We start from the raw sequence: 22,738 nt of genomic DNA, 5'->3' as shown, positions 1-22,738 counted from the left end.
CCTACTTTTTCCTTCTGTCTCTTTTATATAATTTGATTATTTCTTACCCGCTTTTTTTCGCTGTCTATAACTGTTTTTACAAATGATTTTAGTGTTGCATCTTTCACTTCCTGGATTTAATGTTGCAACGTGCAGAAAACGTTCTACAGCTTGTCAATATGCTGCAATCTGATTGGTGGAGGGGAGAGATTGATCCTCTCGCTTCTCCCATGGGTCCTCGCTTCGCTGGAGCTAACGCTGGGCTCTTCTCCACTTCCTATTTGAGGAAGTGCACCCAGTAAAGACCACGTTAAGTTAGTGGGTTAGTATAAATCTATAGAGTGACGAGCACTGTTGGTTCACCGCTCCAAGCAATTACTGGGCCACTATTTAGTATCAGAAGAGGAAGATTTCCTGAATTATATTGGAGGACAGCCAAAAAGACATTATTTTATTAATATGATTCTATTCAGTAAATTAATGTGCTAAAAACAATTAATTGCATGAAATGTTTTTGAATACATTTTCATAGAAAAACTAATTGGAAAGTACAAAAACATAGAATGTTTGTTAAATGTTTTTAAATCTAAGAATTTTTTTTAAAACTGAACATTTCATATGAAAACAACTCAAGGAGTTCGCATTGATTATTAACATGTTAAGAGTTTTAATTTCCTGAGAAGGTTTGACCACACACACTCAACAATGTGTTTAACTTGATGTTGTACCTTCATTTTAGTCATATAAGAAAAGTATTCCTTGCCTTTTGAATCAGAAATAATGACCTGTGGCTAAATTTTCCCTTTAAACGGTGATAGCAACCGTTTCTTCTCCGTGATAAAGCGTCTAAATTAAACCAACTTTTTTTGCAGTCAGGTGAGGTTCTAAGTTTTAAAAGGAACAGACAGAAGAATTTTATTGTGAAACAATGTGCTGCAGTACTACCAGCTATGCACTGATATCATTTCTTCCTAATTCAGTTCTGGACTTTGCTCATTTTTTTGTAGAGAAAATTGGGGGCAGGCACTGTAAAGTAGGTTGAGTCATCTCTTTCCTGACCTGTCGGTCCACACTGCATCCAGTAGCTGCATTGGCTGATCCAAACTCCTCCTGTTTGCACCAATATTGAGGTCGACAATGCCTTTTCGGCACTAACAGAAAATTTAGTCCTTGATTTTTTTTTTGCTGATTAGTTATGTCCTAAGCAATTCATCTCTGACAAGATTTCTGTTGTGGGAACAAGAAAATATCCTGTTTGATTTTAGCTAGCCAATATGTTTTTGAAAATTTTAGCTGCATTGTAATTAAATTGAATTCCTAACCTACTGACAGGATATTTACCAACAATTTAAATAGTTTGAACCAAGTTGGTGTGACGTTAGCAAATAATTTAGGAACAATTATTTTTTTTCTGTACCTACCACTTAATGGAAGTGGTCAAAAAGTTCATCATTAAGTATTTATTCTTACCATGGAAGACTTCTTGTCAGTTAGTGAAGAAATTGAATATTTCCCAAAATCTCTAAATTTGAATCAGTTAATAAATTGGACAGTGATCTTTTTCTCTTTGTGCCTCATTTTAAAAGTATGGACTTCCAGATTAAGTGTGGTATGAGCCCTTATTGGTTCTAGGTTACCCTGGGATTTCTTAAACAAAGCATCTTTAACCTGAAAATGAAAACTGAAAGTCCTCTAGGTTATAGGTACCAGTAGTTGCCTGGTTTATTATCAACCCCTGTCAACATTTATTAAAAATTGAAATTCCATTTAATTTGTGCTGAGAACATTTTGACTCCATGCTCATCTGCATGTTGTCAGAGTGCAGTTTCTGATGCTGTTCATAATTATTTGTTGTGGGGCTATTTATAATAAATTGTTATGTGGATAAGCATTACCAATTCTGTGAAGAGTGCATATTAGTTTGAGTACAGCTTTCTGCTATGTGGTATGGGGAGCAAAACATTAAACGGGTGTTCCAAGGCAAACTCGAAGAACTTACCTTGCTCTTTATTTTTATTGTGTAAAACCTATGATATTACAGTGTCTAATGTTATATTAATTTTTAAATGCATATTCACTTTTACATTAGTGGTACCAGTTTGGCATTTTTTGTTTTCTTTTTCATTTTTTTACATTCTCAGTATTTGCCCCCAAATTTATACAGACCACGATACTGGTAGTTACACCAAGATCGCACAAAATAGTGCCCTCTAGCACTGACCCTGCTAGGGTATGTGTAGTCAGTGGGAGGGCAACTCATTTGCATGAGGCCAGCAAGCAAATGGCCTTTGTACGGTGGGGGGGGGGGGGGGGCGATAATAGAAATTTAAAAACGATAATAAAAGAAATAAAAACTTCAGGGGTTTAGGCCACTTCCCTGGCTTGGACCCCCCTCCCCAAACCAGTGGGGTCTACGTGTGACCCTATTCCTCATCTCATTGGGTGTATCAGTCTCCAATCTTGTACTGGGTCCCACTGAAGTCGGGGACGCGGGAACTCCCAGCATAGGCCCTGCCCCCCCGGCTCTCACCCCCTTTGTATCGCTAGCCTTGTAAGGGGTGTACAGAAATTCTGCCTGCTGCAATCAGTGCTGACCAATTTCCCAAAGGGGTCCTGAAACAGGCATTAGGCCCCTCATTAGCACATGCAAGGAGTCTAACGCCTATTTCAAGCAGCCATCAGGAAGGCCTACATATTGCCCAAGCCAAAATGGCACAGGACGTACTTCAGCTGCCCTTGAGTGCAGGACATAACCCCATGAAAATGGACCTTTTTGCCCCATTTTGCACCTAGGATCTTTAATGTAGTGAATCCAGAATTTCAGTATTTTCAGTGCAATCGAAGCACAACACATAGTGCATTATATCAAACTAGCTCAACGGATGAAAATTGCACCTACTTTCAGGGTCACATTGATCCTTTCATCAAGAGAAAAACAGAAAATAGATATATTAAAGTTATTTACATTTTGCATTTGTGGACGGGTCTAAGCAATTCTGAATTCATACCTGACATTGCACTAAATTAAAAATGTTGTGCTTACAGAAATTCTTGGGGAAGAATGAGATAAACTGTCTAGTTTTGGTAATGTTTTAAAGATTAAATGGTAAATAGCTTTTTTCAATACATTCTCTATGACATGGCCTACTTGTACTTTGACATTGTGTAATATGATTTTTGAACTACTATGAATTCTGAAATACTTCACCTGAAGAATTATGCTGTTCTCAGAAGTTTGTGAATTATGTGCAGAAGTTGCAGTTTGCAATTGAATTTCACAGTGTTACCTCAAATATCTAAACTCCTATGTTCAAGGATTCTGCATACATTGCGAATCATAATCAGGGATTCCCACTGTAATTTAAGTTATAATATGAGAGATATTTACATGATATCACTAAATAGCAAAATCTGATCTTTTGAGTATTCTGTAGAAACATCCATGCATGTTAAAATGTTAGCAAGTTTATAATATCCTGTGCCTGAGACAAATAATTTGATTGTGCATTGACATTACATCGATGCTTATACACTAAGGGCGCTAAATTGGGCCGTGTAGCGCCCGTTGTTTCGGCGCTACACGGCCTCTCTGACATCCAAGATGGTGTCTTTGGATGCGCACGCACGTTTCCAGCGTGACATGCGCCAGACGCCATCTTGGTGTCGGAGTTAGCCCAGGCACAGATAACGAATGATGGAATCATGTAAAGTAGGGAGAAAATGGCTTCAATCAGTTTGGGACTTAACGCTCAACTCAACGCACAGTCTTAACCCCGACCATCTGTACGTGTCTTAGAATGCCTGGAGGACCCCCCACCAGCACTATTTAAAGGGACCATGTAGGATTTACAGGTTAATGGCCGGATTATTCCTTCTGGCTGCCGAGACATTTGTAACTGTTTTCGGAGGTCTCCTAGACTTGAATACTAGAATGTGGAGACATAGCCTAACATTTAGAGCCAGGACGCACAGGAGTGAAGTTAGGAAATGCTTCTACACGCAAAGGGTGGGAGACATTTAGTACGCTCTTCTGCAGATGGCAGTTGATGCTAGCTCACTTGTGAATGTTAAATCTGAGATTGATAGATTTCTGTGAACCAAGGGTATTAAGGGATATGGGGCTAAGGTGGGTATATGGAGTTAGGTCACAGGTCCACCATGATCTCATATGATGGTGGAACAGGCTCGAGGGGCTAAATGCCACTGCCACTTGCTGCCTCCTGATATGCGCCACCTTCTCCTGCAAGAAAGCGGGACGTGTGTCTGGGTGATGTGCCTGTCGTGGTTGAATAGCTGCCAGTGTGTGTGGCCTGTGAATTGTGGGTGGGTGGCTTGCAACAGTGGTAATGTGTAAGGGTGAGAGGAAGCATCTGATTGTAAGAGTTGAGTACTGATGGAAAGAGTTTGTTGGTATGTGGGGGATGGGGGGTGTAGTGCATGGTGCAGTTGGTAGGAGACGTTACTTGACAGTTGACCTCACTCACCTTGACAGTTGACCTCACTCATTCATGTCAAAGCATTGCATTTCTTCCTGCACTGCCTCCATGTTCATGGTGATGTGCGCCTGGCATTGACTTAGTCCCCCGCTGCCTTCCACTGACTTTTGGATATATGTCTGGAGGGCTTCTTGCCCCCGCGGATATAGCATGTCCCTCCTTCTGTCCACCTCTTGCACCAAGGTCACTAGTGCATCAGCAGAGAACCTTGGTGCATGCACTCTCGCAGACCTGGTACCAACTCAGATCGGCAGATTGGTGAGGTCTGGCGTGCAGATTGGAGGATGTGGGATTTAGTAGTGCGCAATCTTTATTCAATGTTTTAACGTAACTCGTCAGTGTGTAAACATAGGGATGGGACCTACATCTGTGTTTTACGTGTGCGATGTCTGATCTCCGTTCAGATTCTGTGCCGATAGTAGACTGTTATTTCCAGCAAATAACAGGTACCAGCTACCTTTAAGAAATTTCCCAGGAACTTCCTCCCTTTAAGAGATTGGAGTCCCTCTGCTGGTGGATAATGCGAATTGCATCGATTCCACGTGCAAGGCCCGGAATGGAACGCTGATTGCAGGTGAGTCCTTGGGCTGGCCGAAACCCGCGTCTTGCCTGTGCGGGGTCATTGGGTGCGGGGTAATAGCGCATCACGCTACCCCCGCCCGAAAACGGCCCTTATCGAATTTTTTCCCCCTATGTATCAGTGGGAAAATTATTATTAGAGTCTGTAAACTGTTTCCTATTCATTGATTTATCCAGCGAATGTTTTGTCTCTGAGCACCTTTTGAAAATGGGCGTAAATAGCACATTGTTATGTTTTGACAGCCAACATAGTGCAGTGAAATATGCCTTTCCTCATGCAAACATCTAATGTTGAGGTATTTTGCAAAACAAAAATGATGTATCTGAATAAAAAGCTCCTTTTATCATGATATATATTCAGGTTATATATTCGTGATCATCCCTTCACAAACATTTATGGATATACTGGCAGTATGTGAGTTAGCTAAATTCACCCAGTAACCACGGTCTCCTGAACCTTGCCTGATTGCCTTATCGAGTCGAGAAAGAATTTCCCAGAATTTTGTATGAAGCTGGTCATAGGTTTTTTTATGGTCTTTTTTTGCTTCCTCAGGTGTTGGCATTGCTAGTAGCTGGGGAGGGCAGTACATAAGGTTGCACTGTCTAGTGGACAGGGTGCGCACCAATGGTCCTGGGTCTATTCTTGCCCTTCTTTTCATTTGTTCATAACAGATTCCACCAACCTGAATTCTACCAAGTCAGCTCAGACTGATCACATTTCACTCAACCAGTTCATCTGCTCTGTAAGTCCCCTAGTGTTTTTAAAAATTATAATTTAAATTATAATTTAAGCAACCTAACCAAAACCACAGCATAAACAGAAAACCTAGTGAGCTCTGACTAATTACAGTCTTTTAGATGCATATAATTATCTATTGTATTGTGTTGAATACGGCCATAATATTTGAAGTGCTGCAGCATGTTAGTGATAAGACAAGGGACCGTTATAGAAGGTGCTATGCAGAAGCTTTTCCCAGAGGGATGGATAGATGGATGGAAAATTGGAACATAACCCACCTTAGACCTCTCTCTTGGCCATCCTACATGAGAGTGACAATGGCAGAGGATTGGGAGCATGCTATCCTTACCTACCATCTTGGCCAGAAATAGCGCCTGGCATTGGAAGACCAAAAGAGGGCTAGAAGCATTATGTAAAAGATGGAGGCAATTTTTTTTTCAAAGCCCAGAGCTCAACAACATCAATTTAATGAAAGATTAGATTTTGGGGAGGGTGTTGTGGAGAGGCAGAAGTAGCGGCAAAGGCAGAAAGATGATGAAATGGCCAGGAGTAAAAGCAACGAGTTGGGGAGGAACGTTGTAAGGGGTTTTTACTGTTTCTCGGGCTTATTATAGGTCATCCAGTTATGTTTTTCCTGAGCTGCCCTGCCCGCTGTGCGGTTGCGAAACGCTTTCCCCTTCCTGATTCTGAGCTGAGGACTTATCGGGCGGTAACAAGGACAGACGAACAGACCAGTGGATTGGTACAAGGAAAACCAATGTTTATTAATAAGAAAACTAAAACTACAAGGTAAACAGTATTATACAGAAGATAAAAAAAATCGCTATGGATGCAATACAGTCTTACACTTAATGGGGTGGAAGAAACAGACACATCGAGGGAAAATTCTAAAATCACAATTTTAGCAATACCCCTTTAACCCCCACCCTTACACCTAGCTAGGTTGTCTTGTGGCGGCCAGAGAATTAATGCTCACCGGTGAAACAGATGAAAAGGCTTGGCCCCTGTGCCCTGCTGCTGCCGTCGACATGTGGTTGCGAGGTTTACTGGATGGCCTTCCTTCTTAGTTGCTAGCAGACAGGACACCGGGCCAAGAGGCGAAGAGAAGAGAGAGAGAGATTCTGGGAAGCCCCAGTTATATCCTCCCGGTATCAGGTTTTTTTCGTGCCTCATCAGCTTGCTCCATTGTTCGATTTGAGCACGAAAACGTAAGACAAAGGACCCCAATCTCTGGCCCATTTACATAATGGCCGGTATCTGTACTGATGAGTTCCATAACTGCTTTCCATTGTTCCTGAATGTTCCTTGATGGTTACCTTAGGTGGGATTACTTCTGATGGCTTGCCTCAGGGCGTGAATGCAACTGCTTGTCTCCCTGCATTGTTCAAAAAAAATCCCTGTCTGCCCTTGTGGAAAGGTGTCCAGTTTCAAATGCTGCAAGCCTTTGGCCATGTGTCTGACTGCAGCCATTTTGAGAGGCCCTGGCTTGTTTGGAACACAGTCACACCAGGGTTTTTTTTTCAATAACTCCTATAAATCTTCGGGGGGGAGGGGAACATGTGAAATTTTGCGAATCCCTTCAACGTACAAGTGCTTAGGCAAGATGTAGGAAAAGAAGAGAGTTCCACTTCTCTAAAAGGCATATACATACACAGCATAATTATATTGAATAATCAGATACACACTTCAATGAAATAGTTGTGGCTTTGCTTTTGATCGTTTGGGGAGTATAAGTCATGCGATTTTGAAATTATTTTTGCGCAATTGTTGAGAATCTTTTATAGAATTCTGTGATTTAAATTTTGCAAATGAACTATACATGATATCCATTTACTACCTATTATCTTATATTTATATATGAATTTATGCAATAATATATAAACATATAATTTGTTCGGTTTAGTGGTGGCATTTACCGTGGATAAAACAACACACTTTGGGAACATTCTGTTTTATTTCCCTTTGAAAACCAAACACTATCACATACAACTAGTATGCATAGCTTAGCCACATTTTACATCAGAAACAAAACAGTAACATTCTCCTCAGGCACTATAAAAACATCATCATTTAATAGCACAGGGTGCAATAATATTGGAAGGATCGTTAACACTACCCTCAACATCAGCTGTACGTTCTTGTGGCAACAACATTCCTGGTTTTAACCAGCAAAACACAGCTAAAGGTTTTTAATATTTATTTGTTTTTATTGTATTAAGGGCTCTTTCAAAAGAAGTTCCATCATTGCCAAGAAGAAAAAATCTCTGAGGGTAACTATTGTTGCTCTGATATTTCTATGAAGAGGAAAAATACATGTGGTTAGCCATTAAGTGGTACTAATTACAAATAAAAAGTACTAAAAAATTGTACTTGTTGTGAGTGTGCATTCATTTGCTGATTAATAGAAAAAAAGTTCTCTATTTAACTAAAGTGTTCCAGTGAACCATGGGCAAGGTATGATGTTGCACGATGGCCATTTCTGAGTCAATAGTGTGTAACTGACTAATGGATGAACCAAACTGTTCTGTGCACCAAATTCTATTAAAGGTGGGAGAGGGGCAAGAAGACTATGCCACCTAGCAGAGAGCAAAGGAGAGGGTAGGAACAAATTACATTCGTGAGAAGCCAGAAGTAATAACATCCAACATTATAAATGCTAATGTTTATAATGGGTTTTTAGATTATTTTGAAAATATCTTTAGTTATACCCAGGTTTGTCGGAAAAGTACCAGTTAATTACCAGCACCAGTAATTATTCCTCTTATGGAAAGAAGAAGGAACTTGAATTTATATCATGCCTCATCACATCCTCAGGACGTCAAAGCACTAACATTCAATGAATTACTTTTTGAAGTGTATTCACTGTTGCTATGTAGGCAAAAATGGCAGAAGACTTGCACACATAATATGAAATATATTACCAGATGATGGTTGGGAGAGGAAGGTTGACCAGGCAAACTCACTGACAGTCTTCGAATAGAGCACTGGGATCTTTTACATCTGCCTCTGGCAGGCGATTTAACTTCTCATCTGAAACACAGTACATCTGACAATGCAGTACTCCCTCAGTACTCTGTTTAAATTTGTATCTCTCATGTAAATGTTTGCAAGTGAAAACAACATTTAAACAGCTATTTATGCAGTTAACATACATACTCTTGTGTTGTTCCCTGATGTAAAAAGTGTTACACAAATATAAGATTTTGTAATACCATACTTGATACATTAAAAAAACTTTTTGGGAGCACATTATACAATGTCAGAATGATCTATATAATAATATACTAACAATTTTGGCCCTTGGCCATGGAGTTCTGGTCTCCTACCAATAACGCCCCCACAAGGAAATGGTGTAAATGCCTAAAAACAGCCATTTGCACGGTTTTTCTGGGAGTTCTGCTGGTATCCTGCCCAAATTATAAATGGAAACCTGAAGAACCCCTATGGAATTTCAGGACCCTAATGTCTGTGTGCAGTTCCTGTCTGAAAAACATTACTTCCTGTTGTCAACATTTATAATGAAAACTGCCCACGGAAACTTATCATGCTGTAATTATACTCTCCCACCAGTGGTGTTGATATAGTGCCTGAGTTTTGTGTCGCCCAGCTCTTCAGTCTGCATTGCAGAGAAACTCCTGAGCTCCATCCAACTGTACTTCCCAAATTGCTATAAGTTTTGCTATTTATCTATAAATAATATAAAATCAAAGTATTGTATAAAAATAAGGACTGAATGTATAAACTTTAAAAAGAATACTGAATTACATCTGTGTGCTGTGGTCTGGACTCCTAATGTGCAACACCAGAGGAAATCGACTAGTCTTGAGACAATTGCATAAGATTTGTTCTCTGTAATCCTCACAGAAGTATTAGAAGATCAAAAGTGACATTAATATGTTCCCACAAGGATTTTTAAAGTTTTCTCACTAAGACACAATAAAATTTAAGTTTAAGCTTAAACTCCTGCTTCCAAAAAGCTGATTATATGTGTGGTATAAGCTGCACAAATTGGTTTGACTCACAGTAAAAGTGATGTTTTGATTTTGAATAAAAGTTGACGGGCAGAATCCAAAATCAAAATTATATCCTTCACAGTTACGATTGCAACTTTTGTGCTTAAATAAGCTGATGTTTTCTTTGAAGATCATATATACTTTAGTGAGAAAATCTTTACTCAATGGTTGACTGAAATAGGTGAGCAGTTTGAAACGACAACCCTTTTTTGCACTCTTAACTTGATGTAAAATACAATAATGACATGTTAATGTTAATCCATTTTATTTGCTTTCATCTTTCCTGCTTTCTAGAAGTTTATGATAAAGGTAAGTCAATCTAGGTAAGTCATGTTCAACTCACAGCCCATTTGAAAACAATACCAGTTGTTGATGGCTCTGTCTACACTTAGTTTCAAAGTCCTGCCTCTCTACTAAAAGGTGGAAGAATTCCTGCCTGCAAACCATTAATGTCACGCTAGCAATAGTAGGTTGTGGTTATTGTATGTAAAAACAGAAGTTCAAATCCTACCTCTCTCCGTTAAATGAACGTGCTAATGATGGTTTGATAGCTATTATCACTTGTGCAGATTGTAATCTGGAAACTAAAAATAAAAACTTCAGTTCAAACCTGCAATAAGTATTGATAGGTCTCTTTTTGGCTCCATACCAATGAAGTAGGATAAGGAATTGTAAGTAGAAACTTAACTCTTCTGATCATGAAGCATAATGTCAGAAGTAAATACAAACCTATATTTATATTTAAATTTAAATTTAATCCAGACTTTGGTCTGAAATTTAAAGGAAAATGATTATCAGCAGCGCAGTTCTTCCTTTGATATATTACTTACTGTTTTTGTAATTCAATTACTGCACATGTTCTTACTTCTCTCATCATTGTGTATGCTGTGTTTAGTTTTTTAGATCCCTTAGATTGCAATTACATCTTTTCTGATACATTGTACTGATGGATAATTTTACAATAACATTATTTATCTCATCACATCAATGTGAATTGCATTGTATCTTAGATGGCCAAAGTGAACCTGTTGTGGCTTTACTTTCACATAATTCTTAACTGATTAATATGTCATGCAACTGTGGCGTCCACAATAACTAAGCATAGGTACATTCCGACCATTGAAGAGCTTGACAATGAAATTGAACTTTCACCTAAGAGTAAAGACAAGAGATGTTGGGGTAGATTTTCATCTTGCTATCCAGGTGTAAAACTGGCATTGTGGTTCAACCACCCATTTTAGAAACTGTCCGTTTGAAATCAATGGAAATGAAAACCGTGCGGTTTCTATAATGGGTATTGAACTGTGAGGCCAGTTTTACGCCCAGGTGGCAAGTTGAAAATTTACCCCATTACATACTGTAAATTATATACAAGTAGTGCTGTCTCCATCATTAGTTTCCTAGGTTGAGGGAGAGTATCCTGCTCAGTGGGGGGCAAGGAGGGAGAGAGCAACTGTTGCGAGGGAGATCTGGAGGCACAGAGGGATGATTGTCCAGGGGGAAAGGATTGTATTTACATATTTTCCTTCCCTGAGCAGCCTTGTCAGCCAGCAAGTGGAGGGCAGGCTTCGGTCCCAAAATCAAACAAGTGGGACAGACGCCATGGGGTCAATTTTAGGATGGCCGAGCGGGTCCGTTCGTGGTGGGGTGGGGGGTTCCTAAAATTGGGGAATCCCGGAGCGGGTCTGGAGCCCAGCTCCAACCCGCCCACTTCCGGGTTCCCCAATGACACGAATCGGTGTGCGCGCAGCCCCCACATGCGGGACTCCCACCAGCAATTAAAGCCGGCGGGATGACAGTTTCGATAGTTAGGGAGGTACTTGAGGTCGTTAACAGACCTCATTGGGAAGAGATTTTAGCAGGGATGTGATTTTGGACTCTCCTCAGCGTGTTTCCCTTGCTGTGGGAAACACTCCCTGTTGTTGCAGATGTGTTTCAGTCAGCAGGCATTGGGAGATGCAAAGAATTCCTTGACAGTTGGGGGGCTCCACACTCAAAATTATTACATCATACCCTAAACTCTGCTATCCAAACACATTTACCTACTTTGCGGACCCCCTCACACTCACACCGTCAGGATTGGTGGGGTGGGGGGGTCCATTGCTGCATTCATCACTCCATCGGAGGACGAGCAACATCACCAGCCTTGCCAGGCACGCTCTCCACCTCCGCCACATGGAGCTACACAACACAGTGCTGTGCAACAGGCACCTGCACAAAGTAGTCGTGTAACTACACATACACTCACTGTAGGGTGACCCAATGGGTGGCATCAAAGGTGTTCATGGAGAACCTCATGAAAGGGCCTTATTGCACAATCCAGTCAAGAATGGCCAAGATGTGGCAGTAGTGGTGACAATATAATATGTTATGTGAGTTGATCAGAAATCAAATATAAGTAAAAACCATGACAAACCCTCAAACACCCATGTGCATCCCCTTCATACTCACGACACACTTGCCTTACGCTTCCTACTACACATACGTGATGCATGCCCTGTGGCTGCAGGTGGGGTGAGGCTGACCATGAAAGAGATGCATGAGAGGGTCAGTATGAGACAGAGCCATGAGATTATATGAGGATTGGGTTGAGTGGTAGTGGTGGGATGAGTACTGGGGAGTTGAGGAAGTGCAGGTAAGATGAGGATGAGGGTTCAGTGGGTGTGAGGAGTGATGTGATAGAGTGGTGTTGGCAGTGCAGAAGGAGATGTGGGGTGGGGGCAGTGATGTGGCAGACGGAGTGTAGGGGAATGAGTAAGAGTACTCACTTCGGCTGACCTGGTTCGGTCATTGAAGCACCTCCTGCATTATATGCAGGTGCATGATATGTTGATGGTGCTGGTGATCTCCTCTGCCACCTCGAGCCAGGCCTTCGTGATGGCAGAGGCAGGCCACTTCCTCCCGTCCGCCGGGTGGAAGATCTCCCTCCTCCTCCTCCTCCTCCTCCTCCTCCTCCTCACCCCATCTAGTAAGACCTGGAGTGAGGCATCATTAAACCTGGGAGCAGCCTTCCCCCTGGGCTGCTCCATGCTGTAATTTTGCCTATTTTCTGCAGCATCAGTCAGTGGAGGACTGTCCCTTTAAATAGGGCACCTCCAGCTGACAGCCTATGATACGGGTGTGCAGTCCGCCCGCTGCACAGCTTTCCAGTGCGAAACCCGGAAGCCAAGATAAGTGGCTTCAATTAACTTACGATCGCGTGCCATACCCACCGATTGTACTGGGCGCATTACCCGCGCGCCCAGTCAACCCCCCCGCTGCCAACCTGCCTCCCTCCTAATATCGGGCCCCATGGGTCAGAGCTGAGCAGTGTGGCCTGAACATAGTGTGACCACAGAAGAGGGAGACAGGGTTATGTGTGAATAACAACAGAGTGGGAGACAGAGATACATAGGTGACAGTGAGAGGCATACAGAAAGACAGAGAAGTCAGTTTAAAACAAGCAGAAAGTGAGAGAGGGATACGGAAAGAATTACAGAGTGGGAGAGCAGCAGAGACAGATACAGAAAAATAATAAAGAAGCAGAGACAGATACAGAAAAACAGCAACAATTTTTAAAATATAAAATGACCCTGGTACGAGGGAGTGGGACATAAAGCAGTGACTGTCAGCTGAAGGTAAATCCAGCGGTCCAGCAATGGGCAGTGTGCAGTTTCCCAGGATATACCAGCAGCATGGTCAAATAATAGAATGCTTCTCTCTGTTTCGAACAAAATCTATTTGTTTTTTCCCCAAAAGGACGAATATCAGAAAGCTCTAGTCAGGTGAAATTAAATTGAGTGTTTTTTGATACAGAGGGTGGGTAGGTGGGGGTGTGTGTGTGTGAGAGAGCTAGTGAGAGAAAGAAAAATAAAATGACAAGACTACAGTTCTAATACAATTGTTCAAATGACATTCTATAAACTTTGGAAATCACATTAAGTTCAGAGATCGAGCAAGAGAGATAAAGATGGAATGTAAACATTCTAATTACTGACACCTGTAAGACACAGTGACATGGAAAGAGAGAGAGGAAGAGACAGACAGACACAGAAATACAGAGATGGACACAGAAATACAGGAAGAGAGACAGACAGACAGACGGACACAGAAATACGCTTCCAAGATCCAATTACAAAATGTCAAATTTAATGTTTGTGGAGATCTCTTTAAAAAGGTACAAACCAGTGCTGACCGACCTGGGATACAACCCCCCCCTCGCAGGTCTGCTGGGCCACATTTGAATCCCACCAGTAAGCTGCTCAGCTGTTGCCAGTGGAAAGCGGCAGCTGGCCAGCAAGGGAAAATGGCCCTGAGGCTGACTGCTGGCATCAGAAGAAGGCTGCCGGCGTCAAGGTAAATGCAGGAGGGAATGTTTCAAGGGTCTCATGGCTGGGGAAGAGAAGGGGGAAGAACCTGGGGCAGCAGAGACGCAGACTTTACATTTTTTAAACTTACCTCAGCGGGCCTCGCTGGCTTCCTGACAGGTTCACCTGGCATAGCGCTGCACTGGGTGCCCCACTCAGGTGCTGGTTAAAATTCCATTGGCGTTCATTCCTTTGGCCCCTGGTGTCTGTCCGGCAGGAGCCTCATCCACCACCAAAATCAGCGGCTTTAAAATCGCAGATCGGCAGGAACGGAGCGGGAAATGGAGACACTCAATTTTAACTGCCCCCACCCTGCTCCTTTCCCGCTGATCGGGGAGAATTAAAATCGCCCTGGAGGAATTCACCACTGAGCAAAATCCCACCTTTGACCCCCCCCCCACTCCAGTTCTATCATGCCATCTAGCTGTGTATTCTCAGCTTGAGAAGAGATAAAAATGAAACGCATAGGTAAAGGAATTAATAGAAAATAAATGACGCTCCTTTATGGTTTCCACAGAATAATGGGCAGAATTTTTGAATCTAATCCCCAAAGCATTAGTAAAAATCCCAAAATGCCTTTTAATTTAATAAGAATGGATTTTGACATATATTAGTAGCCCTGATATTACTCCTACATGACACAAACACCTATATTTTTAGTCAAATGACAGTGATATGCACCTCTATGACTGTTTAGTATAGAGAAATTATTTGCCTTTGGGTATATATTATAGTTCTATATTTGATGTGTTTGTATAGAAATTAATTCTAAACTGAAAAACAATCTGGTTTTGGCTCATCTAATATAACTAGTAATGGTTGAATTTCAATCTTGAGAACTGGTATTTTTTTCTGGACTACTAGTTGGAAATTAACAATAGAGAGCATTAATAGTTTGTGATTTTAATATTGACTTCCATCACCGTTGTTTTATTCTACTGCAGTTCTATCCAGTTCCTGAAGTTTTGATTTTAATAACTCTGTCTAATTTATTGCAGTATTTTAATGAGTTCCTTTTAACACCACTGGTTACAGCAGATTACCTCACCATATCCTACACCTGGATTGGTTGCTCCTAACGTCTTCTTGTCACTGCAGCTAATGTTTATGCAGAGTGCGGGAGAAGTTTTATAGCATAAGAAGTTCTCATTTTATGGCTTAAGTCTCTGGCAATTAGCATATTGCTTGGAAAGTAATATTCCATTTTTATTTACAGGCAGCTCAGGGAGGTGGCCACAGAACCCTTCTTTATGGTCATGCTATTCTCCTCCGTCACGCATACAGTGGAATGGTAAGTATAAGGATAAAAACAATGGAAATGAGGTTAACTGAAATATTGCCATTGGAGCATACTTGTATCACCCAAGGTGTCACTATCAGCATATGTGTTATAATACCCACAGGAAGAGCAGAGCCCCTTCCATCTTCCCTCCCCCCACCCCAGAAAATAAATTGTTCTAGGACTTATAGTTTTATGGTTTCAACCACAATTTACACTTGTTTAACACAAATGTAGCACAATATCTAAAGATGCTTTACATAAGGGAGGTAACTGGGACCCAAGCAGGAACTGGGAGCAGGTATGGGGAGGTGGCCAAAGGCATAGTTGGAGAGCTGGGTTTTGAGGAGGCTTTTGAAGGTGAGAAGATATATAGCAAGGTGAAGAGGCTTAGGAAGAGTAATCCAGAATGCAGGGTCATGATGCCTGAAACGCTTGCCACCAATGATGGAATAGAGGGAGAGGGAGACACACAGGAGTCCAGGCTCCGAAGTACGTAGGGTGTGAGCTGAGACTTAAGGCTGGAGGAGGTTACATAGATAGGATGAAATGATGCCTTGTTAAGAGATTTGTTAAACAAGTACAAGGATTTTAAAATTAATATGCTGGGGATGGGAGCCAGTGGAGGCTGGCAAGGACTATAATGATGAGAATGATAGATTTCGCTCTGTGTATATTACAGTTTCCTATTTCAAAATGTTTGTGAAACTTGCTAAAGATACAAATATGTAAGCAATCAAGTGATTTAGATTTGGAATACAGTAGTGCTCATTAGATTTGCAAAGACCTGGTAAGAACAGCTATCTGTACACATTTTTATTTCACAAGTACCATGGGTAGTTCCTGTATCCAGATCCATTAGAAACTGCTTTGTATGTCACAGTGCTCACAGTGTGACTAGTAAGTGTCCATTCTCTTCACCCAGTATTGCTGCAAAAGTAACCTTAGCATTTGGAATGAAAGAATTATGTTAGTATTTCAAGAGCATGCATGTGCTCTGCTGGATTATGGTAACTGGAGTATGAAATGCTTCACAGTTTGAAAATCATACCCACACTAGAGTGAACAATACTGCTGAGAATGTTACACTAGATTATTCTTTTGTGTTTATAATGAAATGTCATTAGAAATCAATGTAAAGTTTTTAAAAAATTAATACTTAGTTTACTTTTTTGTCAGTAAAAATATCAACATCCAGCTTTGTAAATCAAACTGTTCAGTTTCTGTTTTGAGAGCTAACTGAGCTTTTAATGGTATTTTAAGTACACATTAATTTTAAAAGTATTTTAAATTGTTTCTTCCTAGTATTTGGGTTGTTTGACTACATCAAGGTCTTTAACAGACAAACTAGCTTTTGATGTTGGGCTGCAAGAAGATTCAACAGGTAAAGGAATATGCTGTCAAAAATCTGACTGAATAGTACATTTAATGTGAAAGAAATGCTTTGGATTTCCCTTCCCAAAAGGGCAAAAAAAATACCATAAATGTTGATCATCTACTTTTAACAATTTTATGTAAAAGAAATGCCAAGTAAGTTATTTCTCTATTGAATGTCTCAAAAGGAGGCCGATCCTCTACCACCCGTTTTGCGCCTCTGCCGAAGTTGAATTTTATGCCCTCTGTAGGCAGCTGTTGCTACAAACAGGGCTTTTCTGTTGCATTAGCGTAATGCTGAGGAATGTTCTTTTGCATTTGATTTAAAAAAAGATAAAACTTCCAAATCTAACAGTGCATTTCGCTTCTGACTCAATGTTTAGGTGAAGCATGTTGGTGGACCATTCACCCTGCTTCCAAACAAAGATCTGAAGGAGAGAAGGTGCGGATCGGTGATGACCTTATTCTGGTCAGTGTTTCATCAGAGCGATATCTGGTGAGTAGACTTAAATCACTTATTTACAACAGAATTTTACTTCGGTTCCATTAAATTAATTTATTTCACAATGAATATTCTTCGATTAAAAGTTGCTTTATATAAATTTGTTTTATCTATAACTACAGAATAATAATCTCTCCTTTATTACCTGTGACGTGATGTAACTAGACAAGCTTTGTAGAATCTGATTGGTTATTAAGAAGTGCAACTTATATATGAGTCTTTGGTCTTTCATAACATTTGATGTAATGTTAAAAAAAATACAATCATGTCAATTAGACCACTTTTTTTACAAATGTGTTACACATCATGCAATGTGAGATGCCACATTTCTGTATGTTTTTTTTGTTTGGGTGAGGCTCAGTTAATTATAGCTGTGTTCTATTGGCAGCACCTTTCTATTTCCAATGGCAACGTACAAGTGGATGCCTCCTTCATACAGACACTATGGAATGTACATCCCATAAGTTCAGGCAGCAGCATTGCAGAAGGTGAGATCTTCACTAGTTTGTTTTATGTTTGTAACATTCTTATCATGAAGTTTGAATGTGTTGCATTATCACACTATACGGTATTATTTATATTTTGTATATATAGCTTTATAGAATTATTGCAAAAAACAATTAATTGTGTATTTTGCATTCAGCATTCATATGTTAGTTTCCCATGTCATAATTTCAAGTTAGTTGTGTGATATTATTCACCCTACTGTCAAGAATTTACCAATGGCTTAAGATGGCAGCAAAGAAAATCAGTTAGGTCTACGTGAGACAGGAATTTGTTACTTTTGTTAACTCATACTCCATCCTGCGGTCCTGCAGGGTTTCTGATTGGTGGACATGTTCTGCGGCTTTTTCACGGTCACGATGAGTGTTTGACTATCCCTTTTTCAGACCACAAGGATGACAAGCGGTACATGTAAGTTTCCCTACGATTACTTCAACCCTATTTTAAACTTTGTCATGTTTCTGTTCACACCTTTTCCGTTCATATAATTTTAACCCTTTTGTACTCATATTCCAATTCATCTGAAGGAAAACAATATCGTGAAAATAATGTGTATGTCTGTGAAAATGCTAATTCATTGTATTATTTTACTGTTGGGGACAATTCTGAACTGTGATCATCAAAAATTTCAAACATCTAGAACAGAGCTTCTAGTTCTAGTTTTAGCAAACTGAGATTAGAATAGATAACTCCAGTTGAAGAATTAGCAGCACAGGCACAAGTGGTCTCATTATATGCTTTAACTTTAATGATTCTATGAGATTGCGCTATCTTTTCAAATGCAATTGCAGATTTACAAAAAGAAAGAACTCAAATTTATATAGCACCTTTCACAGCCTCAGGACATCCCAAAGCACTTTACAGCCAAGTACTTTTGAAGTGTAGTCACTGTTGCAATGTAAGAAATGCGGCAGCCAATGTGCGCACAGCAGGGTCCCACAAACAGCAATGTGATAATGACCAGATGATCTATTTTTTAGTGATGTTGGTTGAGGGATAAATATTGGCTAGGACTGCCCTGCTCTCCTTCGAAATAGTGCCATGGGATCTTTTACGTTCACCTGAGAGGGCAGACCGGGCCTCAGTGCAACGTCTCATCCAAAAGACGGCACCTCCAACAGTGCAACACCCTCTCAATACTGCATGGAGTGTAAGCCTAGATTTTGTACTGAAGTCTCTGGAGTGGGATTTAAACCCACAACATTCTTATTCAGAGGCAACAGTGCTACCACTGAGCCACAGCTGACACCTCTCATCTTTAAGCCCATTTCTCTTTACCATAACTGCATTATTAGTCTGAGTAATCATACCTAATACGCCACAGACTTTAAACCATTCTGCAGCTAGAACTATCAGCTATCCTTTTTGGCCACTCTCTCAGTAGAATGTGAAGCCACAGTAATGTAACCATACTGTTTTGAATTTACAAATGATAACTTAACTATGCCAATGTAATGATGATCCAGGGGATTACAGCATAATTAATGTGTATTCCTATGAAGTGTGGAATTTATTTACAGTATGTTTAAAATGGCAGTAATGGTTTTCTACTGGTGGCTAACAAAACAGCAATTGAAGCCATTACTGGATGTCCAGATTGAGTTATTTATAGCCACGTTGTATTTTGTGTAAAAGGTAAAGCACCATGGGCTCGATTTTCGCGTCGGGTTTCCGGCGGGATTCCAGCGGGGGGCCCCCGAAAATCCCGATACCCGGTCACGTGACCGGATCGCGACGAAATCCCGGCCACTTCTGGGTACCGCGCTGACGTGCGGGGCTGCGCGCGCAAGCCCCGCTGGTGGGAATCCCGCAGGCAATTAAAGCCAGCGGGGTTCCACTTGAGAGTACTTACCTTGCTTGTTGAGGTCAGTTAATGAGCTGAAGCAGCTGTCAAAAGAGGAAGTGTGGGATTTTAGGTTCAAGGCAGTGAGTTTCACACACTGGGGGAAACAGTCTCTCTCCAACCAGGCGTGTTGCAGCCAGCAGCCTGTGGCAGGTGCCAAGGTGCACTCCACGGGGGAGAGCCCTCACCCACGCAGGAGGCCACCGCGTCACATAGGGCAACCCCTGCCCCCCACCACCCCCCGCCAAGCCAGAGGACAGACCGACACGAAACCGCAGCCCCAGTCCGAGGAACCACCCACCTACCCTGCACAACCCCTCAGACCAACACCTGCCAGATGGGTGGTGCGTGGACACCCTCGGAGGACGAACAGCATGACCAGCCCCAGCGGCCTCGCAGTCCACGCCGTCCGCCGCAGAGACGTGGAGCCCCCCAACACGGTGTTGTTGCACGCCCACCTGCACAGCAGGAGGGAGGGCTACCGCAGAGAGAGACGCATCGCAGAGGGCACTACCCTCGCCACAGGGTCCACAGACCGAGGCGCAGCTCCCCGGACCTCTCCGAGCAGCAGTGCACACGGAGGCGCAGATTCACTCGACATATAGTCGTGGAGATCTGCAGCCTCTTTCATGCCGAGCTGCTCCTGGCTGGCCCCAGCACCAACTGCTTACCTGTCGCTGTCAAAGTCACCACTGCCCTCCACAACTTCTCCTCCGCATCCTTCCAGGGTGCAGCCGGCTACACCGCCGATGTCTCTCAGTCGTCGGCGCGGAAGAGCCCTGCAAATACACCTGCACCTACTCTGCAGTAACACGATGGGTGGCATCAGTGGTGGGTCCTCATAGTGATACCCAGGAGCGGGCATTATTGGACACAACGGACAGGATTCGCGGAGACATGGCAGTGGTGGTGTCAATATAATGTGTGCTGTTTGTTGCTCTGAAATTCAATAGAGGTAACACCCATGACAAACCCTCAGACACCCTTGTGCACCCCCTTCATGCTCACGACACGTTTGCCTTACGCTGCCTACCGCACATATGTGATGCATGCCCTGTGGCTGCAGCACAGGTAGTGGCAGGTTGAGTGAGGCTGGCCGTGAGAGAGATGCACGAGAGGGTGAGTATGGGATGGAGCAATGAGATTGTATGAGGATTGGGTTGCGTGTTAGTGGCAGGATGAGTACTGGCGAGGTGAGTAGGTGGAGGTAAGATGAGGATGGGGTTTGAGTGGGTATGAGGGGTGATGTGACAGAGTAGTGTTGGTGGTGCCGAAGGAGATGTGGGGTGGGGGCAGTGTTGTGGCAGACGGAGTGTAGGGGAAAGACTTCGTGTTCTCACTGCGGCTGACCTACTGAGGTCATTGCAGCGCCTCCTGCACTGTATGCAGGTGGGCCATATGTTGGTGGCGCAGGTGACCCCCTCTGCCACCTCGAGCCAGGCCTTCTTGGTGGCAGAGGCTGGCCGCTTCCTCCCGCCCGCCGGGGGGAAGATCTGTGTCCTTCCCCCCCCCCCCCCCCCCCCTCCTCACCCCATCTGATGATACCTGGGGTGAGGCATCATTAAACTGGGAGTAGCCTTCCCCCTGGGCTGCTCCATGCTGCAATTTGTTCCTTTGGTTGCAGCATCTGTCAGTGGAGGACTGCCCCTTTAACTAGAGAGCCTCCAGCTGACAGATCGTACTGCGCATGCGCAGCCCGCCCGACGCGCAGGCCAGCGCCGTGGACCCCGGAGGAGCAGGTAATTGATTCCTATTAGTGTGTTGCCTGCTACGATCGCGCGGGCAACCCACTAATTTCGCCGAGCGTGTTGACCACGCTCCCGAAACCCAACCCGCCGGGAATCCGCAGGCCTGGCAAAATCGAGCCCCATGTGTTTTGAATGTACCATGAATCTGTCACCGTTTGTTTGTTTGATGATGATGATGCCTGAAAAAAAACCTTCTCGTTTTCTTTTCACTACTAGAATCATTTCTGCTATTTCCAAAACTCTGCTGCCCATATCCTAACTCGCACCAAGTCCCGTTCACCCACCATCACTGTGCTCGCTGACCTATATCGGCTCCCGGTCCGGCAATGCCTCAATTTTAAAACTCTCATCCTTGTTTTCAAATACCTCCATGGCCTTGCCCCTCCCTATCTCTGTCACCTCCTCCAGCCCTACAACCCTTCGAGATCTCTGCGCTCCTCCAATTCTGGCCTCTTGCGCATCCCCGATTTTCATCGCTCCACCATTGGCGGCCGTGCCTTCAGCTGCCTAGGCCCGAAGCTCTCTCAACCTTTCTGCCTCTCCACCTCTCTGTCCTTCTTTAAGACACACCTTAAAATCCACCTCTTCGACCAAGCTTTTGGTCACCTTTCCTACTATCTCATTATGTGGCTCGGTGTCAAATTTTGTCTGATACCGCTCCTGTGAAGTGCCTTGGGTCATTTTACTACGCTAAAGGTGCTATATAAATGCAAGTTGTTGCTGTTGTTGCTATATTAAACCAACTGTTGTGGAATTTTTGAAATTTCAAAACTTTTTAATGAAATGTTGCATGAATAAACTTTATTAAAATAAATCAATGGGCTCAATGTTACCAGGGCTGCGGGTTCGCGGCGGGGGGTGAAATCAGTCTGCCTCGTGCGCGATCGCAGCCTAATTGGATCCACTTACCTGGTCTTCCGGGTTCCCCGCTGCTGATCTGCGCGTCGGGCGGACTGCGCATGCACTGTAAGGTCTGTCAGCTGGAGGAGCTCTATTTAAAGGGGCAGTCCTCCACTGACTGATGCTGCAACAAATAGGAAAAATTACAGTATGGAGCAGCCCAGGGAGAAGGCTGCTCCCAGTTTAATGATGCCTGACTCCAGGTATCATTAGATGGGGTGAGGAGGAGGGGGAGGACAGAGATCTTCCCCCCGGTGGGCGGGAGGAAGCGGCCTGCCTCTGCCACCAGGAAGGCCTGGCTCGAGGTGGCAGAGGAGGTCACCTGCACCACCAACATATCGCCCACCTGCATACAGTGCAGGAGGCGCTGCAATGACCTAAGTAGGTCAGCCAAAGTGAGTACACTTACTCATTCCCCTACACTCCGTCTGCCACA

General features: G+C 42.8%; 1 protein-coding gene across 1 annotated transcript in view; it reads left to right on the top strand.

Annotated features, from left to right (window-relative positions):
• Positions 1-22,738, top strand: part of ryr3 (ryanodine receptor 3) — a 399,971-nt gene that overhangs the window by 86,360 nt on the left and 290,873 nt on the right. The window contains exons 4-8 of the mRNA XM_067991361.1: positions 15,369-15,443; positions 16,737-16,815; positions 17,189-17,301; positions 17,696-17,795; positions 18,126-18,222. Of these exons, the coding sequence (XP_067847462.1) occupies positions 15,369-15,443; positions 16,737-16,815; positions 17,189-17,301; positions 17,696-17,795; positions 18,126-18,222 (464 nt within the window). The remainder of the gene's footprint in view (positions 1-15,368; positions 15,444-16,736; positions 16,816-17,188; positions 17,302-17,695; positions 17,796-18,125; positions 18,223-22,738) is intronic.

The sequence above is a fragment of the Heptranchias perlo genome, chromosome 10 (assembly GCF_035084215.1).
Source record: "Heptranchias perlo isolate sHepPer1 chromosome 10, sHepPer1.hap1, whole genome shotgun sequence".
Classification (NCBI taxonomy): domain Eukaryota; kingdom Metazoa; phylum Chordata; class Chondrichthyes; order Hexanchiformes; family Hexanchidae; genus Heptranchias; species Heptranchias perlo.
Note: the sequence above shows the minus strand (reverse complement) of the source record. Positions and strands in the feature narration are given on the sequence as shown.